Genomic DNA, 15,417 nt, shown 5'->3' with positions numbered 1-15,417 from the left:
TACTATTTAATTTCGTAGTATGGTATGCTATAGTGTTCAGCTTCTACATGGCCAATATTCAAGAGGCAGTGCCAATCCTAAAGAGAAGAATTATTTAATGATATACTAGTAGCTATGTTTTTTTATTTAGTTTATGTACATACAAAGATTTCTACAGTATTTGCAATGAAATACAAAAACTTGACAAAACAAACCTGCGGTCCAGCTTGCAGTCAAACATGCCAGTGCGGATGGCAAAGGGAGCGACATAATGTTTTATCATACGCCATCTATAGTCGTCCAGTAGAGGCTCATTGTTGCCAACCACCACCTGCACCAGCCACACACTGTCTTTTGTGTCTTCTACCTAGAGTAACAATGGAAGCTAGGTGTTACCTTCAATAGATAGTAGAGGGAAAACTAAGATGGGGTATGACAAAATTAAATTTACTATGGGGGATACTACAGGTGACCAATTTTTAAAAGGTGTTCATCATTTCATAATTTTTCAATTGACTTAATTCTTTCTTGCTGCAAATTAAAATCCATACAAATTACTATTGGAGCAGTTGAACAAGGATTGCCCAGTACTCTTTCCAACAGTTTTAACCAAAACTAAAACTAAAGATGTTAAGTTGTAAGCTTGGTAAATAGGCCTGATAATATTTTAGGTTATGTTTTGTTGCAATGTCAACCATACCTGCTCATAGAAGTGAGCGCTTCCAGAAAACTGAGATGTATGAGGTGTCTTTACGAGTCTGTCTCTCTCCTCCGAGTCTACGAGAGAATCTAGCTCTTCCAACTCTCCTTGGGAAACATCGGCTAAACAAATACTCTGGTTGAAAAAAGTAAGTCATTCAAATAAAACTAGACTAACTTAATGAACAGGTATGGTGAAGTATACAAACTGTTTGTTAGCCACTCCACTGATAAATCTCTAAGTTTTGATTGTAAATGTAATTCCTAAGGATTTTTACTCAAGATTTTCAGAACAAACTAAAGTTACCTTTGTTGCAAAAGGGGGAAAATCCCATACCGCACCCTTCCCAAAAATCAGAAAGTAAATGAAAATTATATTTCAAATTAAACGTACTGTACATTCCAGTCCATCCCTACAACAACCCTTTAAATAGTACCGTTGTTATGAAATGGCGGTACACAGAATACATTGGTATTTAATTTAATGTAAGTTTATATGCATTGAAGTAAAACAAAATTACATGTACATTATATTAATAATAGACTATTGGTCATCCAGTGGTTGAAAACTCGACCAAAAATATGTAATGTACCCGCATTGAATATTGGATACTGAAGTAGACATTCCATTTATATGGACCAGTTGTCGCCATTTTTTTAAATAAAAACATGTAGTTGTGTGAACAAGTCACAGTATGCGAGTCTAAAATTATATTTTCCATCTTATTTTTTGTTGCTGACAAAGTTGATCGGTCATAACAGTTTGCTATAGCTCTTAATAAGTCATTCCATAAGTTTGACTTGGTAAAAATCATCGTGTATTCGAGAGGAATTAATCAGCGCAATCTGTTGGTGGCCCACATCAAATACGACGAATTTAATAAAAACTGGCGACAATTTTTTTACCATAGGGATGGAATGTCTAGTTGTAAGTCAAAGGTACAGGCTTCTCTATTTTCACCCCACGCTGTAAATAAAACATGTGATTGTAATTTCTTCCATTTTTGTTTTGATTTTCTGTTTATATTTTGTTGTTATTTTGTCACCAGCATGACAACCCATAAAGCCCATGTTCATTTTTTTTAAATTTCAAATTAATTTTTTGTTCATCCATATTTGCCTCCTGGATTGATAATGAGTAATAATAATAATAATAGGCTAAATACCTTATTTACGTCCTCAATCCAAGTCGTCTTTTTAATAATGACTATAGTTTCGGGGCCAACAGCTCCATTGTCAAATTTTCTGTCTTGTTAAATAAAATTACTAATAATAGTGATTAAAACGTTGTGCGGACCGGTACACTGACTAGCACTGACTTTGCAGTCAGTGTACCGGTCCGCACAACATTATAATCACTTTTGTTTAGGCCGGCTAAAAGTATAAATTCTCAATGTTGCGTGTAAATATAAATGTTTCGTGTGTCAGTGTATGTGTATATGTGAACTTCAACGATGACCAATGCTATTAACAGTAATTTAACAAGACAGAAAATTTGACAATGGGGCTGTTGGCCCCGATACTATAGTCATTAAAAAAGACGACTTGGATTGAGGACATAAATAAGGTATTTAACTTATTATTAATTTTTTGTGCTTATATTTGAGCCTATTTTAATTTTTAAAGAGATCTGCACATCTACAGGAAAATATCTTTCTAACAGTATATGCATAGATTTTCCCTGCGATGCACAAGAGCCGAGAAAAAAGGTTTTAAAGAAACATGTTTACCTATTAATATACCGGTATAGAAGATGTTTTGATACAGCGTTTTTGTTTTAGTCATTGGTGGGCCTACTTTATGAAATAACATATGGAACGATTTTTTTAGAGATGGGATCGAGTCGGATTAGGCATTCCCTATTTCCGTCATCCTCGTCGCCAGTTATTGTATAATAATTAGAATCAACTCAAAAGATACATTATTTTACTCAATCCATTCTATTTACAAAATTGGTAAACATAAACAATCAATTAATGAACACACGTTTAAAACTATAGGCTACATCAGTTGTACTAGTTATAATCTTGCTCTCTGTTTTATTTATCTTTCTGTAATGAAATTGGGATAAGTAAATGTATTTCATTTCATTTCATTTTATTTCAGTTGTTATTACCGTATTGGATGAACAAGATATTAGGGAGGAGTGGTAAGTTTAACGAGTAGGCCGATTTTGTGGTCAGAGAGGAAGGTGGAGAGTATGCACAAATTTTAAACGACTTGCTAAGACAACCTAAGAAGTGTTTCCAGTAGCCTAGGCTACTTTAGTAAGACACCAGAGACTTTCTATTACATTACTGGAAAACACCTACACTAAGCAGGCAATCTAATCTGTCGATAAGAATTACCCTATCCATAGTAGGCTACAGCCCACCACTTTCAACACAACTCAATGTTCAGGAATCAACTGAAACCTGAACTGAGATCCTGCTTTGCGCACGCTTGCAACTACAAAAAAAATATTTTTGGTTCGGTGCAGAGTCTGAGTAAGCTTGCGCAAGCGTACACTTGCTGGTGACAATGTGAGGGGCAATGGACAAGTCACCACTTGTTTCTGTCAAATTCGTCCGATTTTATTTTAGGCTTAAACGCTTGCGAAACCAAATCCCTTGAGTAAGCATGTGTCCAATGTGATCCTAGACTAAGACATCCTTACAAACACAACTTAAGTTACCTGTTGATTCAACCAGATGAGCTAACTCTCTTTTTTCGTAGTAGCCTGTGTAGCTGATGCCTCTTATTTCTAGCAGCAGTTTGAGCTGTCGTACACTCAGCAGGAGTGGGTCAACCATGTCTGTGGGAGTGACTCCTTGATGACACCAGGTCAACAAGTCTAATAGACGTGCGACCATGAACATCAACACCAGGTACAGAACCAGCAAGCAGAGAGGCGTCCATGTTGACTTCATCACTTTTACTTTGCATACCACCTAAGAAATAAAAACATTTGTCTTGAGAAATCACAATAACCAAGAGTTAACTTTTAAATGTTTATTGCTTTGTATGAGGCTATCTTAGTTTATTTTCTAACATACAAAATAACATAGCTTGACCCCTAAACCAATGTTAGGCCTAGTTAGAGCAGACAACAGGTCTTCTGTGAATTAGCAACTATCTTAGGCCAAATTACTAGTCAACTGTAAAAAGGTAGCCTACTATAAGTTAACTTAATACAAACTGCTTAAATTATGGAACTAACTTAAGCTTTGAATGCTATTACCAGGGTTGCCGCCTTTGACTAGGAAAAAATTGGGACAGGTCCCCCTTCTCCAGGATTTACTCAGACATAAGTTTAAACAAGCGCAAGAGAACAAAGTTGGAACTGTCCCGACAGAATCAGGACAGGTGGCAGCCCTGGCTCTTACTGTTGTTCGTAAACTATTACAATTTTAAGGACATTTTTTAGGTAAAATCATATGTGTCGGTAGCTTTAAAATATACTAAAACATTATCTATGATCCCAACTCTGCAGACTTCACATACGAATGCTGCAGGGTGTTGTATCCTTGATAATGCTTAGGCCTTATTTAAATTGTCCAGACTATATTAGGCCTAGGCCTACTTAGTTTAAATGTGTAAGTTAAACTTAGGCTGTACTTGGCTTGGATACTTGGAGAATTCCCACTGGTATCGCATCAGCGACGTGGTCGTCAGGTTTTTATACTTTTCTTGCTCTTAACCCTTTGAGTGCCGACGTCCGGCCGACCGGACGTTTTTAGAACGAGCCAAAAGTGCCAACGTCCGGCTGACCGGACGTTTCGTAATGATCGAACAGTTGTCATAACAACCGAATGGATACTCGGATTCTTTTAACCCATATATTAACATTAAGTCGAAAGTTACTAGATGCGAAACATCGATTTTCGTTGGTCGAAATATCGAAAATTGGATTTTTACGAAATTTTAACCTAAAAATCGCCAGATCGCGCTCGGCATTTTTAGCGCGACCTTTGGGAAAAATCATCGGCATTTTTTTAGCGTTACTTTTATTTCTCGCCTGGCACTCTAAGGGTTAAATTATATAAAATGGATTCATTTCCTCTTCAGGGATGCACATGGCATATCTATCCCTCCAAAGGTCCATAGTTTAGGCCTTAATGTCCACCTATTTTTGGCCCCTTTGCAAGGTTTTATTAAAACGGATCTGAGAAGCTTAAAACAATGTTAATTCTAATGTTCTATATACCATTTTGTTTGGAAAATCATGGGCTTCAATATTATATATAAAACATAAGGAACATTTTTTCAAAAAAAAAATAGGCTATAATTTCGAAAATTTTCAAAAAAAAAATAAGTTCGCGCTCAATGAAATTGTATAAATTATAGGCCTATAAATATTTGAAAATAGCCACTTTGTTCTAAATTTAATGAGGATTACAAATATATAATCATATAGCGAGGTAAGTTATCAAATAAATAAGTTATGAGCGAAAAACGGATTTCAGTACATAGCGTTTAGCTAAGAATGCATAGCCTAACCATAGCTAGGAATCTGGCTGATAATTTACATCAATATCACTACCTACTTCTTCAGGATCATCAACCAGCACTTCAAAACCACTTAAATCTTCTTATAATGCACCACGTATATCACTACTTTTGATTTTTAACACTAAAACAATGATAAACATAATAAAACACATCAGTCATCGGTCCGAGGTTAAGTAACCTGTTTACTAATATGCACGTCAGCTGTCTGCTAACAATTACGATCGGCTCAGAGAACAAACAGCGCTTAGAGACAGACCTTTAGAAAGCTTAGAATCTAATGAAAAGAACGATACCTAACTCGATCCAGTTCAATCCGATTCAGTCAGTCATAGAGCCTTCGCCGTAAACGATGTTTGTGCGTCTTAAACTAGACGCGTGACCCTACACAAAGGGTGTTGTGCATCTATTTTTTGACGCGTGACCCTCGGAGGGCTATACTTAAATCTAATCAAGTAGGTTCTAACTTCAGATTATCAGAATTTCACTGATAATTCTGTCACTTTAGTTTGATACAGCAATGTATGATGTGACAGCTTGGGGTACAGTTTCTTAACTGGGCTATGCTAATATTGATTGAAACTAGGCCTATCGAATTCAAAATCTTGATCAATAATCGATACTTTTAAATAACTTATATCTATTATAAAATAAAACTATCATAACCTGACCTAACCAACCAAACCTGCTGATGGTGAGAAATTTGCATGAAGGTTTACTAATCGAATCGATAGTTTCAATCGATATTAGCATAACTTAGCCCAGTTCAGAAACTGTACCCAAAGCTTGGATGTTCAGGCAAGGTCGTTGTCATTTATTTATAACGCAGAGGATACGCGTCCGGTAACCGGACGTGGATTAGGCGTCCGGCAGTTGCTGTCATAACATAACCTAACCAACCAAACTTGCTGATAGTGAAAAAAATCAAATGAAGGTTCAATTCTCTTCATAACATAAAATTATAAATGCCAAAAATTCTAACAAAAGATGTACAGTTAAGAAGAAATTACATTCAAAGCAAAATCTGTGACAAAAAGTTAAAGTTACCGATGGGTTTCGAACCGGGGACCTCTTGCATATCAGTCGAGCACTCTATCCACTACACCACGAACACTGATGGCTGAAAATCGTATCATTGTGGTAAATGGCGTTCCGGGACCCCCTACCGGACGCCTAATCCACGTCTGGTTACCGGACGCCTAATCCACGTCTGGTTACCGGACGCCTAATCCACGTCTGGTTACCGGACGCGTATCCTCTGTGTATTTATAAATTACTTAAAATTATTGACTTATTTATAGGTCAAGAGAATTGTTCTGAGTTTGATGGTGGCTATGAGAGGTTGATCCTTTTATAATGTACGCTGGCAAAACTATTGTAATCATCTAGTGTTTTACTTGGGTTAAATAACAGATAAAACACTAAACAAAACAGGGATTAAACAATTAACTTAATATTTTGATAGTACATTACTTGAAGGAACATCCTTTCCTTAGTTCCAGTTCATTAATTTACAAGCATTAAAATAATAATCTGAAGACAAAATCAGTTAATTTAAAACTATAACAACTTACATCAACGCTAAATTTTGCAAATCGTGTTAAGAGAAAGTTAAATTTTGATAGTACAATATTAATTTAGGTAAGAAGGGTTAACAAAGAACTACATAACATAATCCCACTCCATAGTCGGATAGCCTAGGGTTCACTACGATACTCGGACAGAATACGATTGAATCGATCTATCGTGATTCTGCGATATTTCTTTCTTACTGAAATCGAATCGGTTCTATGACGACGGAATCATCGTAACTCGTATCGTATCCTAGGTTTGTTTACGTTTACGTGTTGTTTATTGTTGACATTGTCTTCTGTCTTGTGTGACTTAGTTAATAGTTGTTGGAGGTGGCCAGGTACACGATACACGTAAATTAGATTTTAAAATGGAATTAATTTTTTAAAAGAGATGGAAGCTTAACAGATTTAAACTGTTATACGTCAAGGAAATTTCGAGCTATGTAAGGTCAAAGGAAGAATTTGACCAATTAGGTAACTTATGTTTGTTTGGCATCAAGATCAAATGGATTTGCTATTTCCACGAGAAGTACAGGTAGAAATATGTGGCTTTTAAGTATTCGTGGCTATTACCTAATAAATCCATTCATGTTATTGTCTCCTTGATTTGCTAATTGACTAAAATTAAATAGATTAGATTATTAACCTCTAAGCCTACAAAGTATTAATCAGAAGATTCTGAGGGGTGGCGGTAAGGTAATTGTACCTAATAAGGTTTTAGGGACTTGATGAAGTTTGAAACCATTTTTAGGATTATCAGTAAGAGTTAATTGGTTTCTTAAGAACATTAAAGTTATGAAAGCTTAAGTCGCTTCCTAAGATGCTGGTTAGTTGCAATTTTTTGCAGTTGTTAGAGCGATTGAATTGATAGGTAGCCTACAAGTCTGTATAGAACCTAACTTATAGCCTAGGCCTAACCTATAGGCCTAACTTGCTATCAGATGAAAATTTAGTTTGATATTTCTATCGTAGGCCAATCATTAGAAGTTTTCACTTGATATGACTTAAATAACTTATTTATTTAAGTTACTTATGCTTTTCAAGAAGACTCGTATAAGTTACACGTGCTGTGGGGTTAACTTGGGTACGGTACTTTGGTATTATCCGGAGGCCACCCTTACACAGCGCAGTTATGTTAGGTAGGGTTTTCTTACAATACCAGATGAGTCATAAATTACTTTTGCACGCCATATCCCCTCAAGTACTTAGCCAGGTCATTGACCGGAGCATGCATCACCTGTTACCACCTGTATCTGGGGTATTTGGCGGGCGAAAGTAAGTTATGACTCAATTGGTACTTATAGTTCAATTCATAACGAAACGGGGAAAGTTTTATAAACATATTTGATAATCCAACCTAACATGACGCAGCGTGCTGTATACCTAAGTTACTTGGCGGAGTATAGCGGCAGCGACGCATTTAACTCAATCCTCCCCGACATCGCTGCCTTTTTTTCTGGGAGACAGAACTCAAAGGCCGCTAATTGTAATCATGTCAAATTTGGACAGTCAGTCAATTAAAGCAGGTTTTTTCCTATTACAGTATGTAGTTATTTTTGGACTCTCCAGTAAAAAATCTCTCTAAAATAATTGGCCTCCGCATAATACCAAAGTACCCTAACATTTCGCTGTGGCTTAGCTTTTTAAGTTACCGGTACGGTAGTTAAAGATAATTACAAACAAGGCCTACTGTATGTAAATTGTATACACAAGAGTTGATAAGTAGGCTATATCTAGTAATTGTTTTTAAACAAATAAATTTACACTTGGACCTCAATTTGTAATTGTATCCTTTTTTTGTAAGTTTTGTTAGCCACTTAGGCTAACCTAAGTTAAGTTAAGTTCATTTTAAAGCTACAGCACACTGTTATAGATTGGTGGGCGATAACATTGACTAAGTTATATATACCTACTATATACAAGTTACCTGTAATGGTGATAATCTACTTAAGAATCCTCATAAGCTAACATGTAAAATCAATATTGAAATTCAATAACTTATAGGCCTACATAACTTAATGAGCTAGCCTATTGATTAAACTTACTATATTTTAAGTTTATTCGATAGCTTAGGCTATATTATGTAGTAAGTTTATTCCATTATGTAATACCGTAAGTAACTTAATAAGTTATTCCATCGATAATATCTTAGCTTTTCTCTTTGGAATTGTAGATTGATGTTTTAAAATTGATTGACTTAATGCTTTTTAATGTTTTTGCAGGTTCATACCCTGATCAACCGACTCTAGGCCTAGTCAGATTTCAAGTTTGCATACCTCTAACCAACATTCGTAAAATGCATTGGAGTGTGGTCACAGATCTCTCTATTACGTAATAAATAAATCCAGCGGTGAACAGGTAAGACATTTATTTGTTTAAATTGTTTATTTATAGTAGTAACATTTTCTATACAGCCTCTGATCCCATGTAGGGGTTGTCATATTAGTGGTGGTTCTAGATTAGAACGTTGTGAAGGGCTAACAGGGGTGATTAACATTAGGAGGGGGTTTCATGGGTTCCCCTTAAGAAAATCTGTTATTTTTATTTTTTTAACTGTGTTTACGTCTAGAACTGTGTTCCAAAACCTCTGTCACCTATTTATGACAAAATTTATGTTTAAACTTATATTTCCAGAGTCAGATTCTAATGGGGAGGGCTCTTGCTTCTATAGCCCTTCACCCCTTGGAACCGCCCACTGCATTATAGTATTTTAATCTGGGAAAAATTGAGAATTAATTTAGTTGGAAGATAAGATATAACGGGACAGCAAAATTGGTAGAATAGGCATATAAGCTTTAACGAATTTCATGCAAATAGGTATATTTGATTAAGGTAATGTGATCATAAATAAAAGCATCTGCCACTATTTAAAATTAAAATTAGGCTTAGGCCTAATACAGATAAACCATTGCTGTTGCTAAAAGCCTAATACAGATAAACCATTGCTGTTGCTAAAATAAACCTGCATTAGTCTTGATTTTAAAATAGGTATGGGTTATATTTTTTGTAAACCATAAGCTGTCGTTGTTCATAAAAAAATGAAGTTGAAACTGTTAATTAGGTACTGAGAAAACCATGATTTGAGGTAGAAATTAATCTGGTCAAAAGGTACATTTTAATTAAATTATGTTAATTTATATTACTGCTATCTAACTCGTACTTAAATACAAGTGAATAAAATGTTGTGGATGTTCAATGAATTTTAGCATTAGTTTGTCTGCAAATGTTAATTTCTCGAGAACATGCTCCATTCAACCCGAATAGACACGTTAAAGTTTTAACATTGCATTCTAGCCGAGGAGAATTTATTGTTCATTCATCCTACACTAGCCTCCTTATTTAAATAACATGTAAAGTTTCTCTGTTCTAGAAGACTGAAGAAGGAACATCACAGGGGCTGTTACTTAGACCTTTCTACAGCATTGATGAATAATTGTCTTGGCAGCAACTAGAGTGACTACGTTACAAGTTAAATCATCTTTCTACTGCAAGGATTCCAATCAACAAAGATTTTTAATCGATAACATATTGTATTGATGCCTTATTCAATCTTAAAAATTGTAAAATAAAGTACTCTTGTATTCTTGTATTGCATTCTTGTGTTCTTGTCCTCTCTGTAGAGGTTATAGAGAAACTTAAAATGTAAATAAGTGAACACAAATGATAGAAAAACAATTTTATATAATAATAAAAACTAAATAATTAATTGAGAGCCCTCTCGATTGGGATAACCCAATTGATATTTTACTTCTTCTATCAAAACAAATACTAAAATACTCTCTTATTGTTTTGTGTTAACTATATATAATTTAAATTATTTACAAAAACATCTTAGTTATATATTTTATTTATCTTTTATATATATTCTATTATAAATTACCACACAGTCAAGTATAAAGTTGAAGCTCGATTATAAAGTGCACTAATCATAGTAGGCCTATCCAGTCAACAAAACTTAAATTGTTCACATCAAGTGGGAATATAATTATTTGAAATAAGTCTTTCCTTCAATAAAATCTTTAAAGAATATTTAATTGCCATGTAAGCTTGGTAGGTACTGAAAAGTGTAGTATACTCATCACCCACTTCAATCAATGTAAGATTTGTTTTCGTTTTAAAATTTGTATGTTTGCTGATATAGCGTTATAAGATACAGGGAAGAACACACTTCACCTTGATTACCTTCGTCAAAATAACAAGTTATTTTCACGTTTTTTTATTTTTCAACTTACTGGTAACCATTTAGCTATCTGCAATATAGGTTGATAATTTTTTTTTTTTTTACATCCAATGAATTATTTACAAAGATGTTTGAAGTTTTTATAAGGTCAAACATGAGGAAACCCCATTTTTACCTCTACTCATAGTCCGATCATGCTGGTTCATGAACGGAACGCTACAACAAACGTTGTTTTACACGTTTGTTAAAAATTTCATCATAATTGGATTATTTTGACTCTTAATTTTGACTTTGAATTATATGTGTATAGGCATAGACTAAACTAAGCAGCACAAGTCTAAGGGAGTATGTTTTATCTACGGTATAGGCTATAATTTACAGTAGAACCTTGATAACAAGACTCTTATAAGGATTATAAAATAAGACTTTGTTATCAAGGTCGACTTTGTTATCAAGGTTCTACTGTCATGAATTGAACAGATGGTGCTAAAGGCTTTTTACTTGAACTGCAACTGTTACAGCAATTACAAATTAAAATTCAAACCAACAATGGGGGTTGTATTATTTTGTTTAGAATTATTATAGGCCTACACCTTATTTTCATATTTTTAGGACCACAACAGACCAAATTTAATTAGAACCGGTTGTTTTTTTAAAAATCTGATTTTTTGTTATGTAATGGGAAAGTAATTGTAACTTTTACAGGTATGGGAGTTGTACCATTTTGTTCAAAATTTAAAACACTAGGTACAGGGGCATTATTTGCCCCCCCCCCTGGATCCTGGGCTAGAGAAAAAAATATGCTGTACTAGCCAATATACAAATATTTTCTCCTGTCAAATCCTAAAAAAATCACAGCAGACAAAAATCTGTATATTCTTGTACAGTAATTTGAAACAATAATTATTATTGTTTTATTGTCTTAGATACCGGACGGTAGCACATTTTGAGTTTACATAAAGTCAGCAGAAACTACTGTACGTACGTAGGCTAGGCATACAGTTAGTTTGTAGAGGAGGATTGAGTAGATGATTTGAATCCGATTGAAATTGAAAACTCAATACTCAGACTCAGATCCAACAACAAACTCGAATCCGATTTTCCGATATCGATAGTGTACACAATTCAATATCGATAGTGTAATTGCAGACTCTCGATAGATCGATTCAATCGTATTCTGTCCGAGTATCGTAGTGAACCCTAGGCTATCCTCCATAGTCCAATCCATCCATATAGCTTTTTAGTCTGCTTTTATTTTGCATAATGAAAATAAAAAATTGTCTATTTTCTTTTTGCCTAAATTGGCAGACTGGAGTTAGTATCATGAAGCCAAAAATATCATTATAATTTAATTCATACATTTAAGAATAAGGGCATTGACTATATAGTCAATGATAAGGGGCACATATTAGAGATCGATGACATATATATATATATATATATATATATATAGAGAAAGAGAAATATATATATATGAATTTGAACGGATGGTGGTTTTGACCTCTGCGAACCTCAAAATGAAAAAGTAAATCGGCCCCCGGTCTAGGTCTTACCATTACACCTACGGTAATAGCTTATTATTCCCTATATGGGAAATTCACTAAAAACTAACTTAAGTTGGTATGAAAAAAAATAATTTTACTACGTATCTTAAGATTGCATTTTATTGTAACTGCAATCATCCGATTTTGATGAAATTTGGTGAACATGTGTAAACTTCTTCATACATAAACGAGTTCGCGAACAATCAAGATCGGACCATGGGTATGGGAACGGGGTTTTGTGGGGGTAAACATTGGGGGTTTCTCATTTTAAACCCTCAAACCATTTTGAAGAACTTAAAAACAAATAATTTAGTATATTGAAGTGTTTTGTGCGGTTATTTTTTATGGAGCAAATCCAAATAAAAAATTTTAATTTAAAATTACCATGTTATATTCTTACGGAGAAACCTAAATAATTGTTATAGGTTGCCTGTTTAAGGCTATATGATATATGTTGATCAAGCTTGGCAAATTTCTTTACACTGAGCTATTGATAGGGTGTTTTTTTTTAAGTGTGCCACCATTGGGATCTCAGTAACTAATGATTTTACAGCAAACTTTAAATGGGGAACATTCCCTTGTTTTTAAAGAGGTTCAAAAATAATTAAATGAAATTTTTGTAAATGGTCGCCATTTTCCAATATGGCGGTCAACTTTGAAATTTTTTACGGAACACCCTATATTTTATCATGTTTTCGGATTGAACATGCAATTTAAAAAAATTTTTATTCTTGACATTTTTTCGATAAACCCACTCGTTTAGGAGTTACAGCCTATGGACAAATGACTTCCGGTGTACATTTTACATCATGTACCTCCTAAACAAGTAGGTTTATAGCGAAAATGCGAAGAGTAAATAAGTCAAATAAGTCTTAAAATTGCATCCACATTCCAAAAAGATCATAAAATTCGTTAAAAATATTAATTCTATTATTTCAAAATTGGCGGCCATTTTCCAAAATGGTGGCAAACTGTTTATTTTATGGTCTTTCCCATGTTAACGTTATGAGCAGTGAGCACTGTACTAGTAGCATTGACTATATAACACTAATAGTCAATGCTAGTAGTATCCAATAATCAATGGTTAAGGTTCACCTTAGATTTTACTGGTCTTTGGGGGAGAGTTAAAAAAAAATCATACTGTCAAATCAACGTCAAACTTTATTTTTATTTACTATAATTTTAGGTTATGTTGTTGTTGTATGTCATCAGTTTTGAGTTTCAGTTTGTAAATTTGTAATATAATACCGTATCCCAAGTCTACACATTAGGCACAATCCCTGAAAATGGATACTGCTAATCAGGACAGTAAACATCAGCATTATGAATTGTTTTTGCAAGAGATTGAGGGTATAGATGACTATTGGGGTCCTACATTCAGGTAAGAGTTTAAATTGAAATTACTTTCCCACCCCCTCCGTCTCCTTGACAACACCCCTTTAATTCAACCCCTGGCCACACCTACTGCGCCTGTCTATTCTAAATTGTTTTAGATATTTACATAACCTATGCATATTATTGTGACTCTCAAGTTTGCAGAAATTTACAGTAAAAACTACTACACCAAAAATTTGAAACAAACAATAGTTTTAGGTCAAACTTTCAATTAGGCCGAGTATACAAGGCCTAAATTTATCCTTATGGCATTACCATTTCAAATGTCTTTGCAATCAAAATATGACCATTTAATTCATGAAATAGAGACTTCTGACATCAACAGTACTGGTCTGGTAATTAGGTTAGTAGCATATATCTAATTATTGTAGAAAAGTGTAAAAGTTGGCCTCATTATAACCAATTTAAGTTACTTAACATGTATGGAATCAGTTAAGCTAGGGTAATATTCGGCTAAGTTTTGAGGCTGTAGTTGGAGCTACCTCTTCATATCTTATTGGTAAGTTACTGTTTCCTAGCAAAATTGTTTAGATATCGGCTGCACTTTAGTATCCGTCCTACACTCATTCGAATGAATATATCGATCAATAGCCTATATAAAATATTTCATTCGATATATCAGGTTTGGTTAGTTAGGTTAACCTAACCTCACTAACCGAATGAAATACCGCAATCGATAGATCGATAATCTATATGTCGATATTTTTCATTCGAATGAGTGTAGGACAGATACTAAATAGTCTGTGCAGATACTAAATAGAAAAAGTGTAGCCTAGATATCTAGCCTGATATATTTATGACTAAAAAAAAATTGAAACGTGCATGTGCTGTAGATAGGTACACTAGTTCAAAATATGTTTAGATGGCAATATTCTGCAATAAAACTGGCTTTGGGCATAGTACTAAGAGATTCTGATAGATAGCAGCACTACCCAGGTTGCAGTCGGTAAAGTAGTGTCGCTATCTATCAGGAAAGAGGTGGGACAAAGCCTTGTTCTAAACGACCCTGGTGGTGATTTTGGGAAACTATATTTTTTATTGTCAGAAAAGTACGCCCCCTTGAGCTGCAAAGAAATATGGGACCCTCGTGACGAGCAGGCTGATCCATGGAAACGTTAAACAACAATGAACGGTGACGTTCCGGAACGTTCCTAGCTCCTGGCGCCATGGTCCGGCTGACGTTCCGGAACGTCCGTAACAGCGAACGTGTTAATTCACAAGGTTCAACATAGGGCACTCTAGAGCCACTGGACTAGGGTGAAGCCCAAAAGCATTTTTGAGATAAGAATATCCTAAGTGTTTTGTCTATATGTTAATCGGGAATGTGAGCTTTCATCATACAAAATTTCCACCCAATCATACCGGTAGTTAATACATGATTAAACTTCAAACAAACTTTCACATTTATAATATTAGTATACATATATTAGTATGATATGTTAGGATACCTATTTTAGTTCAGTTTGTATCTATTTAAAAGCTACTGAATTTTCCGAGGATCCAACCAACGACCTTCTGATTAATATGCAAACATTTATTCATCTATTTATTTATTCAT

General features: G+C 34.5%; 2 protein-coding genes and 1 long non-coding RNA gene across 5 annotated transcripts in view; 2 read left to right on the top strand and 1 right to left on the bottom strand.

The window, feature by feature from the left end:
• The window catches only part of LOC128986782 (E3 ubiquitin-protein ligase RNF103-like), a 29,688-nt gene that overhangs the window by 12,812 nt on the left and 1,459 nt on the right, over positions 1–15,417 (bottom strand). For 2 of the 3 annotated variants that reach the window (XM_054407321.1, XM_054407306.1), the window contains exons 2-4: positions 3,353–3,608; positions 680–801; positions 195–346 (exon numbers count right to left, since the gene is read on the bottom strand). In XM_054407321.1, the coding sequence (XP_054263296.1) occupies positions 195–346; positions 680–801; positions 3,353–3,587 (509 nt within the window). In that variant the 5' untranslated portion in view covers positions 3,588–3,608. Of the gene's footprint in view, positions 1–194; positions 347–679; positions 802–3,352; positions 3,609–6,740; positions 6,857–15,417 lie in introns of those variants that run through there. The other variant, XM_054407313.1, reaches the window with a different exon arrangement.
• LOC128986804 (uncharacterized) lies at positions 6,958–10,305 on the top strand. Its single transcript, XR_008490157.1, has 3 exons — positions 6,958–7,275; positions 8,963–9,098; positions 10,111–10,305. It is a non-coding gene; the product is annotated as an uncharacterized LOC128986804 (long non-coding RNA).
• Positions 13,644–15,417, top strand: part of LOC129001362 (exocyst complex component 6) — a 35,727-nt gene continuing 33,953 nt past the window's right edge. Inside the window, exon 1 of the mRNA XM_054428630.1 lies at positions 13,644–13,845. Within this exon, the coding sequence (XP_054284605.1) occupies positions 13,751–13,845 (95 nt within the window). The 5' untranslated portion in view covers positions 13,644–13,750. The remainder of the gene's footprint in view (positions 13,846–15,417) is intronic.

The sequence above is a fragment of the Macrosteles quadrilineatus genome, unplaced genomic scaffold (genome assembly GCF_028750875.1).
Source record: "Macrosteles quadrilineatus isolate MER2022 unplaced genomic scaffold, UCM_ALF_1.0 Scaffold_1__1_contigs__length_201487025, whole genome shotgun sequence".
Classification (NCBI taxonomy): Eukaryota; Metazoa; Arthropoda; class Insecta; order Hemiptera; family Cicadellidae; genus Macrosteles; species Macrosteles quadrilineatus.
This window is presented reverse-complemented; position numbering and strand designations above follow the sequence as displayed.